Source organism: Chiloscyllium plagiosum, unplaced genomic scaffold, assembly GCF_037043375.1.
Source record: "Chiloscyllium plagiosum isolate Xiang-an unplaced genomic scaffold, Cpla_swu_hap1 HiC_scaffold_2, whole genome shotgun sequence".
Taxonomy (NCBI): Eukaryota; Metazoa; Chordata; class Chondrichthyes; order Orectolobiformes; family Hemiscylliidae; genus Chiloscyllium; species Chiloscyllium plagiosum.
The window spans coordinates 12,431,548-12,456,838 of record NW_028270140.1 but is presented as its reverse complement, the minus strand read 5'-3'; the positions used below and the strand labels follow the sequence as shown (position 1 = coordinate 12,456,838).

The 25,291-nt window shown below is 40.7% G+C and overlaps 1 protein-coding gene across 3 annotated transcripts in view; it reads left to right on the top strand.

The window, feature by feature from the left end:
* tstd2 (thiosulfate sulfurtransferase like domain containing 2) overlaps nucleotides 1-24,082 on the top strand; it is a 30,951-nt gene extending 6,869 nt beyond the window's left edge. For 2 of the 3 annotated variants that reach the window (XM_043719229.2, XM_043719219.2), the window contains 7 exons: nucleotides 6,306-6,414; nucleotides 7,383-7,505; nucleotides 16,149-16,254; nucleotides 16,583-16,698; nucleotides 20,234-20,392; nucleotides 21,792-21,930; nucleotides 23,234-24,082. In XM_043719229.2, the coding sequence (XP_043575164.1) occupies nucleotides 6,306-6,414; nucleotides 7,383-7,505; nucleotides 16,149-16,254; nucleotides 16,583-16,698; nucleotides 20,234-20,392; nucleotides 21,792-21,930; nucleotides 23,234-23,466 (985 nt within the window). In that variant the 3' untranslated portion in view covers nucleotides 23,467-24,082. The remainder of the gene's footprint in view (nucleotides 1-6,305; nucleotides 6,415-7,382; nucleotides 7,506-16,148; nucleotides 16,255-16,582; nucleotides 16,699-20,233; nucleotides 20,393-21,791; nucleotides 21,931-23,233) is intronic. The other variant, XM_043719239.2, reaches the window with a different exon arrangement.
* The last annotated feature ends 1,209 nt before the right edge of the window (nucleotides 24,083-25,291 follow it).

Genomic DNA, 25,291 nt, shown 5'->3' with positions numbered 1-25,291 from the left:
GGTACCCTTGCACACATTCACCATCAGGAACATCCTCCCTGCATCTACCCTGTCTAGTCCTGTTAGAATTTTAGAAGTCTTCATGAGATTTCCCCCCACCCCTAAATTTGTCTGAACTCCAGCAAAAACAGTCCTAACTTGGTCAATCTCTCCTCATACATCAGTCCCGCTATTCCCAGAATCAGCCTGGTAAGCCTTCACTGCATTCCCTCGAAAGCAAGAGCATCCTTCCTCAGAAAAGGAAACCAAACTGCATACCATATTCTAGGTGTGGCCTCACCAAGGCCCTGTATAACTGTAACAACACATTCCTGCTTTTGTACTCAAAACCTCTTGCAATGAAGGTCAACATACCATTTGCCTTCTTTACTGCCTACTGCATCTGCATGCTTACCTTCAGCAACTGGTACACAAAGTTACCCAGGTCTTGCTGCATACTCCCCTCTCCCAATTTACAGCCATTCAGGTGGTAATCTACCTTGTTTTTGCTTGCAAAGTGAATAACCTCACATTTATGCAAATTGTACTGCATCTGCTTTTGATTTGCCCACTCACCCAACCTATCCAGATCATGCTGAAAGGTCTCTGCATCCTCGTCACAATTCACCCTCCCACCCAATTTGGTATCATCTGCAAACTTTGAGATGTTACATTTTGTTACTTCATCTAAATCAATAATATATAATGTGCATAGCACTAGTCCTGTAGCAGCACTAGTCCTGTAGCATTCCACTAATTACTGCCTGCCAATTTGAAAATAACCAATTAATTCCTACTCTTTGTTTCCTCTCTGCCAACCAGTTTTCTATCCATCTCAATACACTTCCCCCAATCCCATGCTCTTTAATCTTGCACAATAATTTTATGTGGGACTTTGTCCAATGCTTTCTGAAAGTCTAAATATATCACATCAAGTGGTTCCCCCTTGTCAACACTACTAGTTACATCTTCATAGAATTCCAACAGATTTGTCAAGCATGACTTCCCCTTCATAAATCCATGCTGACTCTGTCTAATCCTGCACTGTTTTCTAAATGCTCCTCTATAAAAGTATAGATAATTGATTCGAGAATTTTCTCCACTACTGATGTTAGGCTTACTGATCTATAATTCCCTGGTTTCTCTCTACTTCCCTTTTTGAATATTTGAATAACGTTAGTTACCCTCCAATCTGCAGGGACTGTACTAGAGTCTATACATTCCTAGAAGAGGACCAGCAGTGCATCCAATATTTCTAGAGCTACTTCCGTAAGTACTCTGGGATGTAGATTATCAGGCTGATCAACCAGGATTCTCTCCCACCCTCTGACGACCCCTTCTCCCGCCTCTAACACACCCCATCCACCTGGGCACTCCGTGCTGGCCTCTTACCTGCCCTCGATCTCTTCATAGCTAACTGCCGCCGTGACATTAACCGCCTCAACTTCTCCACCCCTCTCACCCACTTCAACCTCTCACCCTTGGAACGTGCAGCCCTCCACTCGCTCCGTTCCAACCCCAACCTCACTATCAAACCGGCAGACAAGGGAGGCGAGGTAGTAGTTTGGCGCACCAACCTTTACACCGCTGAGGCTAAATGCCAGCTCGCGGACACCTCCTCCTACTGCCCCCTTGACCATGACCCCACCTCCCACCACCAAACCATCATCTCCCAGACCATTCATAACCTCATCACCTCAGGGGATCTCCCATCCACCGCCTCATAGTCCCACAACCTCATAGTCCCACAACCCCGCACCGCCCGTTTCTACCTCCTGCCCAAAATCCACAAACCTGACTGCCCCGGCCGACCCATTGTCTCAGCCTGCTCCTGCCCCATCGAACTCATCTCTGCATACCTCGACACGGTCCTGTCCCCCTTAGTCCAAGAACTCCCCACCTACGTTCAGGACACCACCTACGCCCTCCACCTCCTCCATGATTTTCGCTTCCCCGGTCCTCAACGACATCCAGTCCCTGTACACCTCCATCCTCCATCACGAAGGACTCAAAGCCCTCCGCTTCTTCCTTTCCTGCTTTACCAACCAGTACCCTTCCACTGACACCCTCCTTCGACTGACTGAACTGGTCCTCACCCTGAACAACTTCTCTTTCCAATCCTCCCACTTCCTCCAAACCAAAGGAGTAGCCGTGGGCACCTGCATGGGCCCAAGCTATGCCTGCCTCTTCGTAGGATATGTGGAACAGTCCATCTTCCGCAGCTACACTGGCACCACCCCCCACCTTTTCTTCCGCTACATCGATGACTGTATCGGCGTTGCCTCGTGCTCCCTCAAGGAGGTTGAACAGTTCATCCACTTTACCAACACCTTCCGCCCCGACCTCAAATTCACCTGGACCGTCTCAGACTCCTCCCTCCCGTTCCTAGACCTTTCCATTTCTATCTCGGGTGACCGAATCAACACGGACATTTACTATAAACCGACCGACTCCCACAGCTACCTAGACTACACTTCCTCCCACCCTGCCCCCTGTAAAAATGCCATCCCGTATTCCCAATTCCTTCGTCTCCGCCGCATCTGCTCCCAGGAGGACCAGTTCCAATACCGTACAACCCAGATGGCCTCCTTCTTCAAAGACCGCAATTTCCCCCCAGACGTGGTCGACGATGCCCTCCACCGCATTTCCTCCACTTCCCGCTCCTCCGCCCTTGAGCCCCGCCCCTCCAATCGCCACCAGGACAGAACCCCACTGGTCCTCACCTACCACCCCACCAACCTCCATATACATCATATCATCCGTCGTCATTTCCGCCACCTCCAAACAGACCCCATCACCAGGGATATATTTCCCTCCCCTCCCCTATCAGTGTTCCGAAAAGACCACTCCCTCCGTGACTCCCTCGTCAGGTCCACACCCCCCCACCAACCCAACCTCCACTCCCGGCACCTTCCCCTGCAACTGCAAGAAATGCAAAACTTGCGCCCACATCTCTCCCCTTACTTCCCTCCAAGGCCCCAAGGGATCCTTCCATAGCTGCCACAAATTCACCTGCACCTCCACACACATCATTTATTGCATCCGCTGCACACGATGTGGCCTCCTCTATATTGGGGAGACTGGTCGCCTACTTGCGGAACATTTCAGAGAACACCTCTGGGACACCCGGACCAACCAACCCAACCACCCCGTGGCTCAACATTTCAACTCCCCCTCCCACTCCACCAAGGACATGCAGGTCCTTGGACTCCTCCATCGCCAGACCATGGCAACACAACAGTTGGAGGAAGAGAGCCTCATCTTCCGCCTAGGCACCCTCCAACCACAAGGGATGAACTCAGATTTCTCCAGTTTCCTCATTTCCCCTCCCCCCACCTTGTCTCAGTCCCAACCCTCGGACTCAGCACCACCTTCTTGACCTGCAATCTTCTTTCCGACCTCTCCGCCCCCACCCCCACTCCGGCCTATCACCCTCACCTTGACCTCCTTCCACCTATCGCATTTCCAACGCCCCTCCCCCAAGTCCCTCCTCCCTACCTTTTATCTTAGCCTGCTGGACACACTTTCCTCATTCCTGAAGAAGGGCTCATGCCCAAAACGTTGATTCTCTTGCTCCTTGGATGCTGCCTGACCTGCTGCGCTTTTCCAGCAACACATTTTCAGCTGTAGATAATCAGGACCTAGGGATTTATCTCTTTCAATCCCATCAAATTTCCCAGCACCATTACGCTACTAATATTGATCTCCCTCAGTTCTTCCCTCTCACTAAAATTTGCATTCTCCACTTTTTCTGGTAGCTGATTTGACCTCTTCTGTGAACATAGAACCACAGTATGTATTCAGTTGCTCTTTATCCCCTATTATATGCTTCCCCCAATTCTGGCTGTAGGGGACTTACATTTGTCTTTACCAATCTCTTTCTCTTCACGTACCTATAAAAGCTCGTAGCGTTATGTTCCATGCCATCTTACTTTCGTATTATATTTTCCCCTTAATCAATTCCTTGGTCCTTCGTTGCTGAATTCTAAATTGCTTCCAGTCCTCAGACCAAGCTATATGCTTCTTCGTTGCATCGGATACTATCTCTAATTTCCTTTGTAAGCCATAGATTGGTCCTCTTACCCTTTTCCTCTTGTGCCAAACAGGAATAAACAGTTGTTGCAGTTCCCTCATGTGTTCTTTGAATGTTTGCTTTTGCCTGTCCACTGTCATCCCTTTAAATATCTCTTCCCAATCTATCAAGGCCAACTCATGCCTCATATCTTCATAGTTTCCTTTATTAAGATTCAGCACCCTAGTCTCTGAATCAACTACCTCATACTCCACCTTGATAAAAAATTCTACCATGTTATGGTTGCTTGTCCCCTAGGGATCTTGCACAGCTAGATCGGCAATGATTTCCTTCTCATTACACAGTACCCAGTCTAAGATGGCATGCTTTCTCGTTGGTTCCTCCACATATTGGTCAAGAAAACCATCCTGTATACGCTCCAGGAATTCCTCCTCCACGGCATTGTGGTTAATTTGATTTGTCTAATCTATGTGCAGATTAAAATCACCCATGATCTCCGATACACATCTCTAATTTCCTGTTTAATGGCATTCTCAACATTACTGCAGTTTGGGGTCTAAACAGTTGTTGCAGTTCCCTCATGTGTTCTTTGAATGACCCCCACTAATGTTTTTTGCCCCTTGGTATTTCTCAGCTCTACCCATACAGACTCTACATTGTTAGAGCTAATATCCTTTCTCACTATTGTTTAATTTCCTCTTTAACCAGCAATGCCACTTTCCGTTTTGTCTGTCCTTCCTAAATACTAAATATCCTGGAACATTCAGTTCCCATCCCTGGTCACTCTGCAGCCATGTCTCCTTCATCCCAATTATATTATATCCATTTACATCTACCTGCATGATTAGTTCATCCATTCTATTGCAAATGCACCATGCATTAAGGCACAAAGCCTTTAAGTTTATCTTTTTAGCATTGTTTGTCTCGCTCCCAATACTTTTTCTCTTTTGAATCTTGTCCTTGGTTTCTCTGCCTACCAGTTTTCTTATTCCCTTTTTGTATCATTTGATTTTGTCCTTGCTCCCTCCTTCTCTGACTCCTCATATAGGTTCCCATTCCCCTAGCATATTACTTTAACCCTCCCCATCCGCTCTAGCCAATCCAACCCTCCTCCCCGCCCCCCACCCCCCCAAAAAAAATCAGTCCCAGTCCTGCCCAGATGTAATCCGTCCAATTTATACAGATCCCACCTTCCCCAGAACTGGTCCTAATTCCTCACGCACCTGAAACCCTCTCCCTTACACTATCTTTTCAGCCATGTATTCATCCCATTTATCCTGTCATTTCCACTCCTGACTAGCACATGTCACCCTTTCACAAATGTCCTGTACCTGCTCCAAGACATACATAACCCTAGCACCAGGAAGGCAACATACCATCTGGAATCTCCTTTGTGGCCACAGAAGTTCCTGTCTATTCCCCTTACAATTGAGTCTCTATAAGTATTACCCTGGCACACCTTTTACCCTTCTGCAGCAGAACCAACCATGGTGCAACAAGTTTGGCAGCTGCTGCTTTCCCTTGAGAGGTCATTCACCTTAATGGTATCCAAAATGGTGTATCTCCTTTGCAGGAGAATGGAACGGGAGATTTGAGTACTACCTGCCTATCTCTCTTGTTCTGTCTGGTGATCACCCATTCCCTTCCTGCCTGTGGTGCGACCACCTCTTTATACGTGCTATCCACAATACTCCCTGCCTTGTGGGTGCTTCACGGTGTCGACAGGTAATGAGAGTTTCAGCTCCAGGTTCATCCCTGATGTGTACTGAATCAACAGTGTTAACTGGAGTGAGAAAGGAGAAGGGACTAAAACTGGATTTAGCCCATGTGGACAAAATATCAACCAAGGTGGTTGTTGGTCATTTATGTGGTGACACCTGTTGATGATGTAGACCAGCCCAGGATATGGCTCAAATGCAGTGGTCCAATATTTGAATAGCCTACTGAATATGAATTTTCAGGGCATCATGTTCAAAATAACCTCCTGGGAGGCAGCAGAATCTTATCAGTGAATGTGGACTCTTCCTCAAAATTAGTGCCACTGCAGAGAGGGGTTGCAATTAGAATTTTTATTTACTTCTAGCCAATAAATTCCTATTGTGCAATAGGGAATATCTGCCAAATGTTTATTTATAGCTTTTTTTAAGCTGCTATAAAGCTAATTAAGCTTGTTCTTTTTAAAAAAGATCTACATTGGCTTATCTTTTATATTGTAATTCCTCCTTGTAAAGAAAAAGACTTTGCTGTAGTTTTGATTATTGGATTTAACAGGTGTTAATTTTTTTTCCACTAGTGTAGCAGGCGAAGTGCTGTTATATTACTCATATTGTGATATCGAGGAACCACAACTGATCTGCACCTGGCAAAAAGCCCTTTGTCATCAGTTGCACTTAACAGGCAAGGTAGGGGAGAGATTCCTTCTGTGTTCTTGTTTTACTTTTGGTATCCTCAACTTGCACTGAATTTTTCTGTGCTTGCCTCTGATATCTGGGGAAAGAAAATAATTATGCCGTCCAAGGAATTGAGTAAGTTTTCAAAGTATTGCCGAATATCTAGGTTTCAGTGATTGTCAATTTACCATGAAGATCATAAAAGCATAGAACCTCTCCAGTGCGGAAAGAGGCCATTTGGCCCATTGAGGAGGAGAAAGTGAGGACTGCACATTCTGAAAATCAGAATTGAGAGTACGATGCTGGAAAAACAGAACAGGTCAGGCAGCATCTGAGGAGCAGGGGAATCGACGTTTCAGGTATAAGCCCTTCATCAGCTCCGCCCCCCCCCCCAGCTCACAAGTCTCACTCCTGATGAAGGGCTTGCCCCCAAAACGTCGATTCTCCTGCTCCTCGGATGCTGCCTGACCTGCTGTGCTTCTCCTGCACCACACACTCGACATTTGGCCCATTGAGTCAACACCAATCCTCAAAGCATCACATCCAGAGTAAGCCCCCAGCCTATCCCCATAACCCCACATTTACCATGGCGAATCCACATAGTCTACACATCCCTGGACACAACGGACAATTTACCATGGTGAATGCACCTAACCTGCACATCTTTGGACTGTGGGACGAAACACATGCAGACACAAGGAAAACGTGCAAACTCCACACACAGTCACCCAAGGCTGGAATCAAACACAGTCCCTGGTGCTGTGAGGCAGCAGTGCTAACCACAGCCACTGTGCCACCCAGATTGCTGGTAGTAGTTCACTGGCTTTTTCACTATAGCAGTGTTAATATACAAGATGGTTCCAAGGAAATTAGAGCAAAGTCTCTTCAAAAAATGAGTTATTCTGCTTGTAGAAGGCAAACCAATAGTTTACAATGGGTGTGTGTTGAATCATTTAGCTCATTGGCAGTGTTTCTTTCAGGTCCGTATTTCCAAAGAGGGCATTAATGGAACAGTTGGTGGATGCAAGAGAGCAACTGAGCAGTACATTGAAGCAATGCTTTCCCATCCACAATTTCAATCTATGTCTGCAGAGGACTTTAAGGTAAAGGCAGGACTGATTCTATGGCACATTATAAACAGTGCAGAGAAAAAATTGTCAAAAGTGGTTACATTAAATTAAATTTAAGAAGTGATAATCTCCTTATCTTTGTGTAATCTCTGACCCATCAGCTTTTGTCCCTGCCCATTATCTTGCCTTCTCCCCATAAATCTCGATTCCCATCCAAATCAAGAACCTATCAATCGCTGTCTTAAATATCTTCAATGACATGGCCTCTACAGCCTTCTGCAGCATTGAGTTCCACAGATTAATTAACCTCACTCTGACTAAAGAAATTTATCCCCATCTCAGTTCTAAAGAGTTGTTCCTTCACTCTGAGGCTCAAGTCCTAGTATCACCCACTAGTGAAAATGTCCACTCCAACTCGGCCGCTTAGTATTCTATAAGTTTCAATAGTATACCCCTGGCCCTCTTTCCGTCTAAACACAGAGTACACACCCAGAGACCTCCATCGTTCCTCACATGACAAGCTCTTCATCCCTGGGATAATTTCTGTATGACTTCCAGTGCTAGCACATCTTCCTCAGATCTGAGCACCAAAACTGTACTCAATATTCCAAATGTGGTCTGACCAGGACCTTCTACAATTTCAGCAGGACATCTTTGGTTTTGTATTTTGGCCTCCTTGACATGAATGTTAACATTGCATTTACCTTCCTAACCCCAACTGAACCTGCATGTTAATCTTAAGAGAATTCTGAACTAGGACTTCAGAATCCCTTTGGCCTTCAGCCTTTTCACATTCAAAAAATAATCTGTGCCTCTCTTCCTACCAGAGTACATAAACGCTCACTTTCCCACATTGTATTCCAACTGCCACTTCTTTTCCCACTCTCCTAACAAGTCTAAGTCTTTTTGCAGCCTCCCCACTTCCTCTACACTACCTATCCCTCTACCTACCTTTGTTATTTGCAAACTTAGCAACAGTGCCATCAGTTCCTTTGTGGAAGATCATTAATGTACAACATGAATAGTTGCAGTCCCAATACTGACCTCAGTGGAACTCCACTAACCACCAGCTGCCATCCTGAAAAAGAGCCTTTCATCGCCATTCTGCCTTCTGGCAGTTTCCCAATCTTTTATCCTACCCATAATACTATGGGTTCTTATCTTAGTTAGCAGCCCCCTGTGTGACACCTTGTCAAAGGCCTTCTGAAAATTCAAATAGATCATATTCACTGACTCTCCTTTGTCTAACTTGCTCACTAATTCTTCAAAGAATTTTAACAGACTTGTCAGGCATGACCTTCCCTATTTTATCATTCACTCCAAGTACTCCACAATCTCAGCCTTAATAATAGATTCAAATCAACAAAAACCGAGTTCAGGCTAACTGGCCAATAGTTTCCTGTCCTGTGCCTCCCTCCCTTCTTAAAGTGTATGTTAGTTAACTGTTTTCTAGTCTTTTGAGATCCTCTCTGACTCCAGTGATTCCTGAAAGAACCCTAACAGTGCCTCTTAGCTATCTTTTTCAGTACTCTGGATGTAGCCCATCTGGTCCAGGTGATTTATCCACCTTCAGATCTCTCAGCATCACTTTCTCCTTAGTGATGACCGCTATGCTCACCTTTGCCCCAACTCTGGTATGCTGCCACTGTGAAAACTAATGTAAACTACCTACTTAGTGCCTCGCCATTCCTTTATTCCCCATTACTACTACTCCAGCCTCATTTTCCAGCAGTCCAATGTCCACTCTTGCCTTTTAGATATCTAAAAAAACTCTTGCAGTGTTCTTTTATATTACGAGATAGCTTACCCTGATATTTTCTCTTTTCCCCTGCCTTTACTGCTTTTTCACTTATCCTTTGCTGCCTTTTAAAGGCTTCTGAATCTTCTGGCTACCCACTAATTTTCACCATGTCGTATGCTTTGTCTTTTGCTTTTTAGCTGTCCTTAACTTCCCAAGATCAAAAGGGGAAGAAATTATAAAAAGGCAAAATTAATGTTCTTTACTTAAATGCATGTAATATATGAAATAACTGCATAAAGAGGGCTCATGAATATGATTTTCTAGTCTCTATGCAGACTTGGTTGTGAGGAGATCAAAACAGGGAACTGAATATACATGGGAATGTTACTTTTACAAAGGTGGGCAGGAAGGAACGGGTGGTGGGGTAGTTTTGTTAGTAAGCGATGGAATAAATATGATAACAAATAATCTAGAATTGGCTGATATAGAATCTGTATGGGTGGGGATACGAAATAATAAGGGGAAGATGCAAGTAAGTGTAGTCTGTAGATCCCCTAACAGAAGTTGTTCTGTAATCTTCATTAGCTTAAAGATAATGACGCCATTTAAAAAAGACAATATATTAATCAGGGTGACTTTATTCCTCATGTAGATTTGGAAAATCAAATTGGCAAAGGTAGCCGAAAGGAACTATTCATAGTGTATTTGGGGCATTTTCCTAGAACAATATGTTATGGATGCAAGCAGTGACCAGGTTATTTTGGATTGCTAATACGTTATGAAGTAGGTTTAGTAATGATATCCAAGTAAACATTGACCATAACATGGCAGAATTCAGCATTTAGTTTGAGAGAGGGATCTTCGGTTGGAAACAACTGCGTTAAGCTTAAGTAAGCGTAATTATGAGGGAATGAGAGCAGAACCGGCTGTACTGGATTGGAGAAGGAGTTTAGCAGCAAAGGTGCTTGAGATACAATGGCAGATGTTTAAGAAAATAGTTCATGGCTCACAGTGAAGATAGATCTCAGTAAGGAAGCAGATTCGCGGGAAGGAATATGTCAATCATGGTTAACCAGAGTGGTTAAAGATTGAAATTTAAAAAAGTTTGACCAAGATTAATAGTAAGCCAGATGATTGTGAAAGTTCTTTTAAAAAAACAACAAAAAAATGACCAAAAAGAAAGAGGGAGAAAATCAACTTTGAGGATAAGCTTACAAGTAATATAAAAATGGAAAGAAAGAGCTTCTTAAATATGTAAAAACGAAGAGAGAAGTGAAAGTGATCATAGGCCCCTTAGAGAATGACACTGGAGAAATAATAATGGGGAACCAGGAAATGGCAAAGGGGTTGAATAAGTACTTTGCATCAATCTTCACAGTAGAGAACATTATTTTGTGTTTTGGAGTGTTATTAATCAAGAGACGAAAGTGCTGAAGGAACAAATAAGCACACCAGCTATTTCTAGAGAAAATGTACTGGGAAAACTTAGATTCTGGAAAAGCTCCAGAGGATTGGCAAACACCAAAGTAGCACAATTATTGAAAAAGGGAGAGACCAAAAAATGGAACTACATTGAGCTTAACATTTTCCTTTGGAAATAATTATAAAGGATAAAATAACAGATCATTTAGAAATGTATAATCTAATCTAGTAGAGTTGATTCATGAAGAGGAAATCATGTCTGACAAATTTATTTAGAGTCCTTTGAGGAGCGAACAAATAGGCAGAGCCAACATGATTTCATCAGAGGGATATCAGTTTAACTAATTTACCGGAGTTATTTGAAAAAGTAACTTTTGTAGATAAAAAGGGAGCCAGTGGATATATTGGATCTCCAGTAGGCCCTTGTAGGAAGTGCAACATTGAAGGTTGTTGTGAAAAACAAATGTAGAAAATTGAAGTTAGATGTAACAGTACATCGTTGGATTGAAACTGTCTGCCATAATTCTGACCAGGCTGTAGGAAGCATGACTGAAGTACTTCCTGAACTTGCAGTATTCAAGCAACCAGTATAAAAAGGCCAAATTTAGGAATACTTTTACAAGATAAAGAAGCAATGTTATATGTATCAGTCTGCCAAAGCAGAAGTGAAACCATTGAACAATTCTAATTTGTTTTCGATGGAATTTGAGCTAACAAAATGCTATCAGTGATTAAATAAGAAAAAAATGAGGCTTGGGGTGCTCTGGGTCCTTTCTGGGACTTGTGTTTAATTGATCCTGGATAACTAAATGAAAGCTTCTTTGCTGGTCCTCATTGAAATTTCTGAGGGTGTTTTTGACCATTTTCCAGTGAACATAGACCCATGAAGTATAATAAGGAAGACTTGCGGGAAATGACGTGCTAATTTTGGATCAATAGAGGGCCTTGTGAGATTGATATTAAAGCATGAAACAAAAGTAAAGTTGGGCCTTCATGGTACTTTACTCCATGCATACGTTTAAGGTCAGACGAGGAAGATTTAAAAAGGACCTAAGGGGCAACTTCTTCACATACAGTGTGGTGCATGTATAGAATGAGCTGCCAGATGAAGTGGTGGAGGCTGGTACAATTACAACATTTAAAAGGCATCTGGATGGGTATATGTATAGGAAGGGTTTGGTGGGATATGGGTCGGGTGCTGGCAAATGGGACTAGATTAGGATACCTGGTTGGCAAGAACCAAAGGACCTGTTTCCATGCTGTACATCTCTATGACTCTATCCAGTATCTGACCTGTAAATTGTTGCTATTCCTGTGTGATACAAAATAAAATGCTTATTTCCCTGCATATGTTTTCTTTACATTTGTGTCTATTAGCATTTGCAACATGTTCAGGTTCAAACCTAGGAGGGAACGTTATGGTGGACGAGAGTGCACAGTGGGACAGGGGTCAGACAGAAATAATCCATTTGCGCAAGGCTTTTAGTCATTTAAATGCCTCAATTTACAATTTATATGTTCAATGTGATTATTACATGTGCATATTGAGCAATATAGAAATCTGCATGTACATTTGTATGAATGTTTATGTAGATTAGTTAGAATAAAATATCTGTGTCTGCACTGTTCATTCTTTGTTAAAATTCCATGGGACCCACTGTTCAATCTTGTCAGGATTGCTTTCTTTATTGATTATTTTGCCTTTAAGTATGTCCATGCTCAATTATTCTTTGGCATTTTTTAATCAACTTATGGACGTGGGCTTTGCTGGCTGGCAAGCGTTTATTATAGTTGCTCTTGAGAATGTGTGGGTGAGCTGCCTTCTTGATCTGCTACAGTCTACCTACTGTAGGTTGACCCAGAAAGCCCTTAGGGAGGGAGTTCCAGGAATTTAACCCAGCAACAATAAATTGTAACCCCATCGAATGTCAAGAGACGATGTTTAGATTGTCTCTTATTGGAGATGGTCATTACCTTGCATTTGTATGGTACAAATGTTATTTGCCACTTGTCAGTCCAAGCCTGGACATTATCTAGATCTTGTTGCATTTGAACATAGAGGAATCACAAATGGCGCTGAAAGCATCCAGCATTGGGCTAACAGATTAGTCCCACTTTCTCCTGAATTCTGTATTAGATTTGTTCATAACCATCTTATTTGTGGCTCTTTTATCTCTACCATAAGTGGAAACATCTTTTGATATTTACCCTGCCAAATCATTTCAAAATCTGAAGCATACCTGCCAGATCACCCCCATTAGTCTGTTTTCTTGAGAGCACATTCCAGTCTGTTCACTCTTGATGAGGATAACATTTCAGTTCTGGTTTTATCTTTATCTTTTTGCACATTCTATAGTTGCTCTAAATCTTTCTTAGAATATAGAGACCAAAACAGTGCATAGTGTAAACTCAAATACGGACCATTCCAAAGTGTATACAAGGTTCATATAACATCCTTTCTTTGCAATTCCACCCCTTTAAAAACACATCCCAGTTAGTTGTTTGCATTTTTATGAATTTATTCATTTGAGTATGATAGTTCCTTAATTAAAGGATTGTCGTATGATAGAACAACACAACCCAGTGGTTTTGACCTGGCATGCCATGCTCGGTTTTTGAAGGAACTATACAATTTACCTCACTGCCTGCCCTTTCCACATACTCCAGGACATTTTTTCCCTTTCCAATTCCCTTTTGAAAGTTAATATTGAATTTAGTTCTACCTCCCTTTCAGGCAATGCATTCTAGATAATCACTGCATAATATTCTATCCTCCTTTTATTGTTGCCTACTTTTCCCAAGTTCATGTCATTTGCAAGCTATGAAATTATGTCCACTCAATTCAGATTATTAGCATATATTGTAAAGAGCTGTGTTTCAATATATACCATATGTGGACACCCCTGCCTACTTCCCTTCAATTGAAAAAAAATTGTTTACCTTTTAACCTTTCATGATCTCTAGTTCTTTAACTTGTGTCCTCTATTTATTGACCCTTCTACTAGTAGAAAGTTGTTCCTCATTTATTCTATCAGTAATCGTCAAGACTTTGAATGCCTATCAAATCCCTCTTAAAAGTCAATCTTGTAAGAACAACAGTTTCCAGTTTCTCTATGTCATATCATATTTCTCTCCACTTACACTCTTGTAAGTTCCTTATGCACCTTGTTTAAGATCTTGACGTCATTCCTTCAGTATCGACTTAGAATTAGCTATAGTACTGCAGCTAGAGTCCAATCAATGTTTTATAAGGTCAGTGTTTGTGGCCGTTACCACCCATAGGTGGAACGTGATGTGCACAGGCGCAAAATTAGTTGTTGCTTTTAAACTTTATCCTGCAGGAAAGCACATTGAGTTATAAATAAATGTAAATATAGTCATCAGGGCCTTCCTCCAGATTAGGAAAAGCACTTGAAGCAGTGTTAAAATGATTCTGTTTGGAATTTGTTTGGTATCAGTTTATTTATGTTTTAATAGACTTTGTACTATATTATAACCTCCCAAACTTTAAATTCCCTTTAGAGCTATCTTTTTTGACCTGCTATTTTTAATTGTACTGACTGATTTGTTATACAGTATATTGGCATTAAAGTCTATCAGCTTTTGTTTAACGCCTGTTATTTGATTCACTTGTGCTTTCAAAAAGTTGCAAACCATATCACGTTTTCACCTGTCAAAATTTTCTTTTTTATCCTAACACTTGTTGCAACTGCAATGAAAAATGTGCATGTGCAGATAGATCATGAAAGCTGCTTTTAATGAAGGTATCCTTTCTCCTGCTTTAGGGCACGTACTCCTTTTTATAAATGTTTTGCAAGTTTTCCATGATTTTCTGATCTACGTCTCTGCTTGTGATGTCATGGATTGTTTTGCCAACTTAAAAGTTTTAAATATTTCCTTAATCAAACTGCTGAGAGATGTAATTTCACACCTGTAGAGAAGGTGGGATTTGAACCCAGGCCTCCATGTTCATTGGTAGGCATACTACAACTATACCAGTAGATCCCTGTTATATTCATGATAATCCAGGTGTCTCTGTTGAAAGGCAGTGCATGAACAGAAACCTGCAGGAATCACCACTGTGCACACCCCATAGTCTGAAAAATAACTTCACTGCTGTCTGCTTTCTGTTCTTCATCTTTACTCAGTTTTGTATCTGTGCAGTTGAATTTTGCAAACAAATTCATCATTAGGCAGGAGTGCTTAGTTTGTAAACTGAGGGCACTTTCTGAACCAAGAGTTTGGATTACATTTGGAAGCTGATTATTTATCTCATTCACCATTTTATTCAGCATGTTTCTGCATAATAGATTGGTTAGTAAGGTTACCAGGAGGAGCTAACCTATTGAATACAAAATTGGCTAGAAGGTAGGAGACAGAGGGTGGTGATGAAAGGCGGCCTGTGATTAGCGGTGCGCTACAAGGATTGGTGCTGGGTCCACTGATTTCCGTCACTTATACAAATGATTTTGATGTGAACATAGGAGATATAGTTAATAAGTTGGTAATTGATACCAAAATAGGTGGTGTAGTGGATTAGCTCGGAGCACAACAGGATCTTGATCTGATGGGCCAATGGGTTGAGGAGTGGCAGATGGAATTTAATTTAGATAAATGTGAGGTATTGCTTTTTGGTAAGGCAAACCAGAGCAGCACTTGTACAGTTGATATGTAGGGTCCTGGGAAGTGTTGCTGAACAAAGAGACCTTGGAGTGCAGGTTCATAGTTCCTTGAAAGTAGAGTCACAGGTAAGATAGGATCATGAAGAAGGCATTTGGTATGCTTGCCTCTATTGGTCAGAACATTGAGTATAGGAGTTGAGAGGTCATGTTGCAGCTGTACAGGACATTGGTTAGGCCATTATTGGAGTACTGCATGCGATTCTGGTCTCCCTGCTATGAGAACGATGTTGTGAATCTTGAAAGGGTTCAGAAAAAATTTATAAGGATGTTGCCAGGGTTGAAAGGTTTTAGCTATAGGGGAGCCTGAATAGGTTAGGGCTATTTTCCCTGGAGCGTCAGAGGCTGAGGAGTAAACTAATAGGGGTTTATAAAATCATGGGCATGGATAGGGTGACTAGCCAAGATCTTTTTGCCAGGGTAGAGGAGTCCACAACTAGAGGGCATAAATTTAAGGTGAAAGGGGAAAGATTTAAAAGCGACTGAAGGGGCAACTTTTCCACGCAGATAGTGGTGTGTGTATGGAATGAACGGTCAGTGGAAGTGGGTACAATTACAACATTTAAAAGGCATCTGCATGGGTTTATGAATAGGAAGGGTTTAGAGAGATTGGGCTCGGTTGGATTCGGATGTCTGGTCGTTGCGGACAAGTTGGACCGAAGAGTCTATTTCCATGCTGTATGACTCTATCACTTTATTATGTTAATTTGTACAATTCTAGTAAATCCAAAACTTAATGTATTGCACTGCCTACATTGATATATAAAACCATTCAAATTATTCATAACTTTCAAATCTGCAAAATAATTCTGAAAATAAGTATTTTTGGCTAAGCGGAGTGCAGGAGGATCCCATTGTTTCCAAGACCTCCGAGTTGGAGTTTATAAAGAGGTTGTTCCCATGGGAATAGATCCTGCGAAGATTTCTTATAAAGATGCTGGTAAGTAAAGGAGCAGATCGGGATTATTTGTTGGTGCATTGACTAGCTAAAAATCTGTTCATAAATGGCACTATAATTCATTTACAATTTGTCATTATTATTATTAACTTAAAAGGATAATGTTTTGAGTACCAGAGTGGTTTGGAATTAGAGCAGGATCTTAAATAAACACAGGCTTTACTTAGCTCGGGAACTAGATCTTGCTGGCATTTTTACAAATCTTGTATAACTGAATAAATGTTTAATTGGAACTTGTTGTAGCAATGTGAATGTTACGTACAGCTGTAACTTAATGTTATTTTTTTTTGTTTTGTAAATGGTATTGTAGGAATTCATTTAACTCCCGAAGAGTTCCACAGAAAACTAGAAGCATTGTATAACAATACCCAGATTCGAAAAGACACCATTCTCTTGGATTGCAGGAATTTCTATGAGAGTAAAATTGTGAGTTTTTATCCATCTGATTTTTCTTTTTAATGTTGTAGTCAATTACTGAGTTCAGAAGTGCAAGTTTAATTCAGATGTTGGGTATCATAATAAGTGCAGCTGAAGAAACATCATTCTGCTTAGAAATCCTATGAGGTTTCTCATTACACCAATAACCTTGGACTGATTATGTTGGATTCCCATGTCAAACCAGATCTTTGTAGCAGCAAATGCCTTCTCTATAACTCTTCCATACGCGCCAGTGTTAATTTTGAGCTGGACATGGTTGCACACTTCTGAAAATTATACCCTTTGGAGAATGTGTCATTGGAGTGAAATGTTTTTGAATAAGCCTGGTACTTGGACAGATTCTGTAAATGGTAAATTAGATTAGATTAGATTACTTACAGTGTGGAAACAGGCCCTTCGGCCCAACAAGTCCACACCGACCTGCCGAAGCGCAACCCACCCATACCCCTACATTTACCCCTTACCTAACACTATGGGCAATTTTAGCATGGCCAATTCACCTAACCAGCACATCTTTGGACAGTGGGAGGAAACCGGAGCACCCGGAGGAAACCCACGCAGACACAGGGAGAACGTGCAAACTCCACACAGTCAGTCGCCTGAGGCGGGAATTGAACCCGGGTCTCTGGCGCTGTGAGGCAGCAGTGCTAACCACTGTGCCACCATGCCGCCCATCACACCATGCCGCCATAACAACTGTCTAATTTCTATCTGGCTGGTCCTTTTGTGGTTTTTGCCATTTCAAACGTGCCTTGCCCAGATGATGGTCATATAATCTGTACCAACACTTCTCTCATGGCTAGTCTGAGTAGCCACAAGTAGACTTGAGATAAAATGGAGTACAACATCCCATTGGCTCATTTGGTAAGGTGAGTTTGTACTTGAACTGTATAAACCTGAGATTTCAGCTTTGTTCTCTTCTTTGTGCTAAGCTGGCCGATTTCAAACAAGGTGATTGGGATGCTGTAATTGACCTCTGTATAGCAAATCAATTAAGGCAATACTTTATCCAACTTCTGTTGAAATTGGTACTGAGGTGAGTGCAGGATTATGCTTAAAATAAAGCAAAGAACTGCAGATGCTGGAATTCTGAAACATATTAAAAAAAGAGTTAGTGGAGAAACTCAGCAGGTCTGGCAGCATCTATGGAGAGAAAACAGAGTTAGCATTCTGAAGAAGAGTCTCTGGACTTGAAACATTAACTCTTGTTATCTCTCCACAGATGCTGCCCAATTTGAGTTTCTCCAGCAATTTGTGTTTTTTTGTGTGTTTCAGGATTATGCTTGACTGATTCTCCTATAGTTAACAGTAAATAGTTTGCCTACACTTAAATTGCAAACATTGAGATATGCCAAAGGAAGACTACATATGACAAAGTAAGGAAACTAAGCTCAACCTCATACTAGTGAGGCACAATCAGGAGTTACTTGAAAGGTAATATGTCATGTTCTGCTGGAGGCGGTCTCTTCAACTTCTTGCAGCTTTCTCAAAAAATTGGGATGATTGTGTAAAATTATAAGATCATGACAAGGAGTCTGCCAACTTAGTGACCGGTGGCAACAACTGTCAACAAGATTGAGAAAGATGGTGAATTAGACTTGAATCAGTAAAGAAAGTATTAGGGAAGGACGACAAAGGCGAGAAAAAAATTAAATCTCAATGAATGTAAGGGACTGAGTTGATTTTATGTTGTTCCCTTTCTAGGCCTGTCAAGTTAATTTCATTGATTTAACAAGGTACTTTCTAATCAACCTATTCAGAGATGTTATTATTCAGCTTTGGAGCAGGTGGAACTATAATCTGGGTCTCCTGGCTCAAAGATAGGAACATTACTGCTGTGCCACAAGAGCCTTTGCTTTAATGAATTACCAAATTTTTAACAGCATGAGTGCCTTGTTAACCTCTAACAGCAGTGTGTTATGCAGCAGACTTAATGAGTATTAAATGTATAAGCATGACATTTAAGATAATGGGAAGGCCAAGGATGAGATGCCCGTTGTGGAGGCAAACAGCTTAGCAGCATAAATTGACAATGCAAGTTCTGGAGATTCACATTTCATGACATATCTCTTGATCCTTCTGCATTGCCCTTTAATAATTGCATGTGTCATTAACACTCCATTATTATTCTGTTGAGAACTATAAAATGCAACACTTCTCACTTTGGAAAAAGTCATAGGTGGAAATATTGCTGACTCTTCTGCAGGAGCCTATTGATCTGATAAGAGGGCAGGTCATTTCAGTTGTTTAAGTAGATTTTGGAGCATGCTAGAAGTTCTCAGACACCAAAAGCATACAGTTGCCGTTATTTTATTGGCAATGATGGAACTTATTTGTGTCTCAAACTGCAGTGGGATAATTAAGAGAGGAGTGAACTTGAACAGCAGGTCCACAGTTGCCTGCCTCAGGGCTTGGCTTACACTAACCTTTTTCAAATATATAACACACTTGTCCTACACCAAATTGGAGAGATTTGAATTTATCAGTTCCAAAATACTGGTAAAACAGACATCAAAGCCACAGGAAAGAAGCAGGGTCCTCACAAATGACTGAAATGAACCTATTGGAATACCACTTCTAGACTTAGACACTCTCCCCACTCAATCCAGAGAAGATGTGTTGGCATTCCATCCAGTTAAAAACGTCTGGAAAGATTGCAGCATTTCTTCTGTGGATGGAAATGTACCCATGTCACCTCTTTTTTTGTCACGCCACAAAAAAGTAAAAACCAAGATGAACCTGGTCTGAAAACTCACTGGCATGACAATTCGTTTTATTTTAAAGCAATTATTAAGGCATTGTTTGCAATGTTTTTTGGAAAGAAAGTACTTTCTCTATATTGATTGGAGGATCGTCTGCCATAATATTTACAAGCTTGGAAAGAGATTTAACCTCAGTCATCTAACTCAGAGGTAAATGTGCTGTCAACGAAGCCAAAATCTATTAATAACTTGGGTTGGTTAAGTTTGGTAGGTCGTTGTTATACAGCATGAAGTGGACAAAGCCATTCAGCTTAGAAAAATAATTTTAATGAGCACAGAGATGATTGGACAGCTTCTTAGTTTATGTGCATAAATAACAAAGATGGTGGTAAACTCTGCATTCTTCCTATTCAAAATAAATGTTATGCACTTTACTCAGAGTAGTAAGGATATGGAATGCTTTGCCTGCAACGGTAGTAGATTCGCCAAGTTTAAGTGCATTTAAGTCGTCATTGGACTGGCAAATAGACGTACATGGAATAATGTAGTTGGGATGGGCTTCAGATTAGTATGGCAGGGCGGTGCAACATTGAGGGCTGAAGGGTCTGTACTGCGCTGTAATGTTCTATGTAAGTGCTGTGAATGTACTACTTTTTTTCACTTATTGACTTGCAGTGTGCAGCCCATGAATAAAAAAATTATATTGCACTGTATCCGAGCATCTGTTTTTAAAAATGAATCATGGCAGAATGCGTACTTATTTTATTGTTCTTGTACTCTTGAGATTTGTTTGTTGAACTGTAGCAATTTGTGTTGCTCAGGGAAATTTTCAACACTGCATTGCGCCTAATATCCGGAAATTCAGCTACTTTCCAGATTACATAGATACAAATTTGGAATGTTTCAAGGACAAGCAGGTCCTTATGTATTGTACAGGAGGAATCCGCTGTGAACGAGGCTCAGCATATCTAAGGTCAAAGGTGAGATAATTGTTTCTTGTAATGCTTGCAAATAATTAATGTGAAGCTTGTGTAATTAATTTGATGTGGCAAAATGCCAAAATCAACATTTCTGCACATGTGGAATTAAATTACCGTAGTCAAGGGTAATTAATTAGTTTTCCCTATTAAAGGAAAAGCTACATTTGAGCAAGTACTGATAAGGTACTTTCTAGCAATTAGCTCTGTCATTTTTAAGATGCGTATTTTTAGAGGTCCTTTCTAAGTAATCTTGCACAAGGTTCTTCATTAAAAATAACAAAATTCAAGATGGTTTATATGTGCATAGTTTTGCCTTATTGGTAAAGTTAATTAAGACAAAGTAATTTAATTCTCCACTAGACTCTGTCTTGTGGGTAATGTGTAACATTGTTGACTTAACTGTTACTTTTTTCCTGTTCTAGTTGTGGCATGTGGATGCAATAAAGGAGATTTATCTACATTATGGTCCCTAAGTTTCAGGCACATTCATACAACCCATCAAGTTGGAACACCTTCCTTCTGTGGATGCTCTCTAATGCCCGATTTATGAATTTTATATGCCTGTAAATGATTGCTCGTGCTATTGCCTTATCGGTAAATAAATCCAAATTTGGAACTTCAGGATGCTTGGCATTAACGAAAATGTGGATTTAGACTCAACTGGATGTAAAGACTTCAAACCTCACTATGAAATGCTGAGCCCTCCGAGAAGCCTAGTGCTGTAATCTTGATCCTGTAACCCCGAGCCCCACTTACTGCAACTCCTTGCTGGTGAGACAGGAGCCCTGGGCTTAATGCCGTATACTATTGGTTCTCAAATTTTGCTGGTTAAGGAGCTGCTTTCAAGTAGTCATCATATTTCACATTATTTCTAAAAGCCTTTGGAATTTCTTTGTAGACCCCATTTGAGAACCTTGGTATAGTGGTATGGCACAGTGGCTCAGTGGTTAGCACCACTGCCTCACAGTGCCAGGGACTTTGGGCAACTATCTATGTAGAGTTTGCATGTTCTCCCTTTGTCTGTGTGGATTTCCTCTGGGTGCTCTGCTTTCTCCCACAGTCCTAAGATGTGCAGGTTAGGTGGATCGACCATGCTAATTTGCCCATAATGTCCAGGGGTGTGCAGGGCAGGCGGATTAGCCATAGGAAATGCAGGGTTACAGGGACAGGGTGGGTTTGGATACGATGCTGTTTGGAGGGACATTGTGAACTTGATGGGCTGAATGGCCTGCTTCCACACTGTAGGAATTCTATGATAAAGTAGCCTATTTTTCATAAGCAACCCCAAAAACAGAATAAACTCCTGTGTTAATACACAAATTTTACATGATCATCACTGAGCTTGAGCAGTGCGTATCTTCCCAGTTTATTTGTTAAGTATTTATTGTTTGTTATTCAGGCTGTGTGCAAGGAAGTTTACCAGCTCAAGGGTGGAATTCACAAATATCTTGAACAATTTCCAAGTGGTTTCTACAGGGGAAAATTGTTTGTTTTTGACAATCGTTATGCCATCTTTGCTAATGATGACATTATTTCAGGCAAGTATAGATAAATTGTTAAAGTATTGTCATACTTGACTTATTGAAATAATTGATGTTGGGAACCAACAACAAGGGGTTACTATATTAAAATTAGAGAAACACTTTTCTATAAATGTGGTGAAAATCTAAAATTCTGTTTCACAAACGTTGTGGATATTGAGTCAGTTGAAATGTTCAAAACTGAGATCCAAAGATTTTTGTTAGGTTAGGATATCAAGTTATGATTCATAGAAAATTAAAAACCTGGAGATTTGTCAATCTGAAGATCTAACTAAATGAACATGATGGCCTGCTGTTGTTCCTATTTGGCCATTTGGTATAAACAGTAGAATCAACAGAAGGTGGAATAATTTATAAATGGTACCTTTGTTATTATGTGGGATTGTCAAGGTTGTAAATTGATATTTTAGCATTATGAATGCTCAAAATTGTAAAGCTGCAGGTGAATGTGGTGCAGCATATCTTGCCTTGAAGACTACCTATATCATCTCATTAAACTATCTCTTGCCTATTGTCAACACCAAATGGTCAATTCTAGTTACCTTCAACCAGCAATTTATGCTAATTCCACATTCAAGATTTATGTTGAAAGATCATAATTGATTTTCAATAATTGACACTTATGATGCCTCTTGTGATGCCACATTACTTTCAGAATATGCCTCCCTCTAAGCACAATAAAGGTCTCCCATGATTATCTCACTCTACGACTGATGCAGATATCCCAGACCAGTTAATCATTTTCAATGAGAAGCTAAATTTCCTCCTCTAACTTTACTGAAAATTTATCAAACAAATCACTGCTCCCCTTCAAGAAGGTGAGGTAGAGTAGGAAATGTTTAGATTGTAAGGAATGAAAAAACCTGAATTTATGTCTGGGACCTCAAACACTTACAGCTATTAATCACTTTTGAACAGCAGCCATTATTGTTGAAAATGGTACCTAATTTTCTTGCAGCAAGATCTTTATCAAGGGTAAATGAAATGAATGACCCAGATTCATGTATTTTTGATGATGTTGGTTAGGAGTGTCTCATTCTTCAAAAAGATTCAGCCGACTGAGCAGAATTCTACATAGCTTCACTTAATTCAGCAAAGCAGAAATTATTCTCTTGTACAGTCTCCTTTAGCATTATCTTCCAAGTCATTCAATTTCAGGCTCATAACTATTAATAACAAAAGTATCCATACATGGAATTATCGGCATATTCGTTGGTCCTTCAATTTGTGTCTGTAATTGTATTTAACATGTTTGTAGTTCTAATGCTTATGAAACTAATCCTGTGATTTTCTTCTCCAGAATGCAGCTATTGTGGTGTCCCATGGGATGAATACAGACTCTGCAGTACCTCTTATTGCTGTCAGCTTGTTTTATCTTGTGTTCAGTGTCGAAAAAAAGGCCTTCTAGCCTGTTGTACTGTGTGCCAAGAAAAGGAAAGCTCAACAACTGAAACACATTCAGGCCGCCCTAGAAAAGAGGAATGTGAATGTACTGAAAAACGGGTGCGGATTCCTGTCATGCTTCCACATTAACTTTTTTAAACCCAGAAATAGAGAGATCAGGTTTGAAAGTATAGGGATTTGCATTTACGTAGTGATTTTCAAAACCTAGGGCATTTCAAAGTACTTGAGTACTTTTAAAGTTGAGTCACTATGGTAATGTTGGAAATACGTTGCCAGTTTGCACATAACAAGATCCTGCATGCAGTGCGTAAAATAACCAGATAATCTGTTCAGAGCTCTGATTTGAGGTTTATAATTTATTTTAATACCTTTTTTAATAGTTCTATTTTAAACACTGATTTACAGTGATCAGGCAGTGCCTGTGGAGAGAATCAATGTTACTGTTTCACATCAAAGATCTTGCATCGGAACTGAGTTTTTAGTCATGAATGCTCATTGGCTTAAAATATTAACTCTCTTTCTATCCAGAGATGCTGCCTGGCCTGCTGAGTTTTTTAAGCTTTTATTTTTGTTTTTATTTCAGATCTCCAGAATTGGCAATATTTTGCTTTTGATTTATTGTGACGTTAGTTCATCTACATGCTGCTTACGGCTTAAATATTACAGTTAATAAATAACCAAATCTGAATAATAATTTTATTTCAGGTATTTTGTATTAAAAATAAATTCATGTTTTTGAGGCCTACTTTTTCATTCTAACTTCTTCAGCAGGCACATGATAACATTATCTATTGTTGTTGTATTAACATAAGATATTTTGACTCATGCAGGATAAGAAGAATTTGTCAATATTCTCAGCTTTCAATCCTTGATTAACCAGCAGAGGAAAGCATCAAAGACCTCATAGTATTTAAATTGGAATAAGACAACAAAACTGATACACATGCACAGTTCATGAAAAGCACATAAAATTGTAAAGAATTCATTTTCTGTAACTTCACATTTCCCTGGCTTCTAATTACTATGCATTCCTTTGTTGACAAGATCCTTTTGATGGCCTTCCTCCCTGTTCTTTTTGTAGCTATTTGATTCTCCACCTCTCATCCGCTTTGTTGTTATTTGCTTCATCTCACTCTCCCCTTTTTGCAGGTACTGCCTTTTCCCATTTTCTCCCCTCCTCCTTCCAGCAACTCACCTGTGCTCCCTCTCATTTCTAACCTCTCAAACTGTCTGCTTTCTTTTGTTCCCTCCCCTGCTTCTCCCATCCTTGCCCTGTAAACTCACTTCTCCGCACTCCTCATATCCTCTCCTCATAGGCTTACTTCACAAACACTCAGTCGCTAGTGAACAGAATGGGGGAGAAGCAGCCTTTGAATGGCAGAGCAACTCCTTTCAAAATTTCTCAGTTCCATTTTTAGGCAAGTTTTTTCTGATTGTTTGCTATCGTGATTCATTTTTCCCAGATGATGTGGCCACTTGCAGAGCAATTTCAACTGCAGCCTTCAAGTATTTTGACCTGTTTTGCTGCATAGACTAGGTAGATTCCCTATGGTAGATAACACCGCGGACTGCTCCCTACGTGTCTCAGACGTTTCCTCATTAATATAATCTAAGCAACATGTGCATCCAGTGGCTCAAGGTGCTGTCTGCCCTAAGAGAATCCACAGACTACATGGCTCTGGTTTGAGACAATGTGTGTGTGTGTATTTTTAGTCCATTTCATACATTTGGACCAAATCAAGAAATGACAGATGCTGTTGTTTAAATTAAGTTTCTAAGCTCAGAACAGTTTACATAACACTCTGTGGTGAATTGGAGTTTCAGTACCAACCATTTTAACTGTCCCAAAGCTTGAAGATAATCTAATCACCATTTGGCATTGCATGTGACATTAGCAATGCATTCCTTTGTTGACAAGGTCCTTTTGATGGCCTTCCTTCAAACATCATCGTCA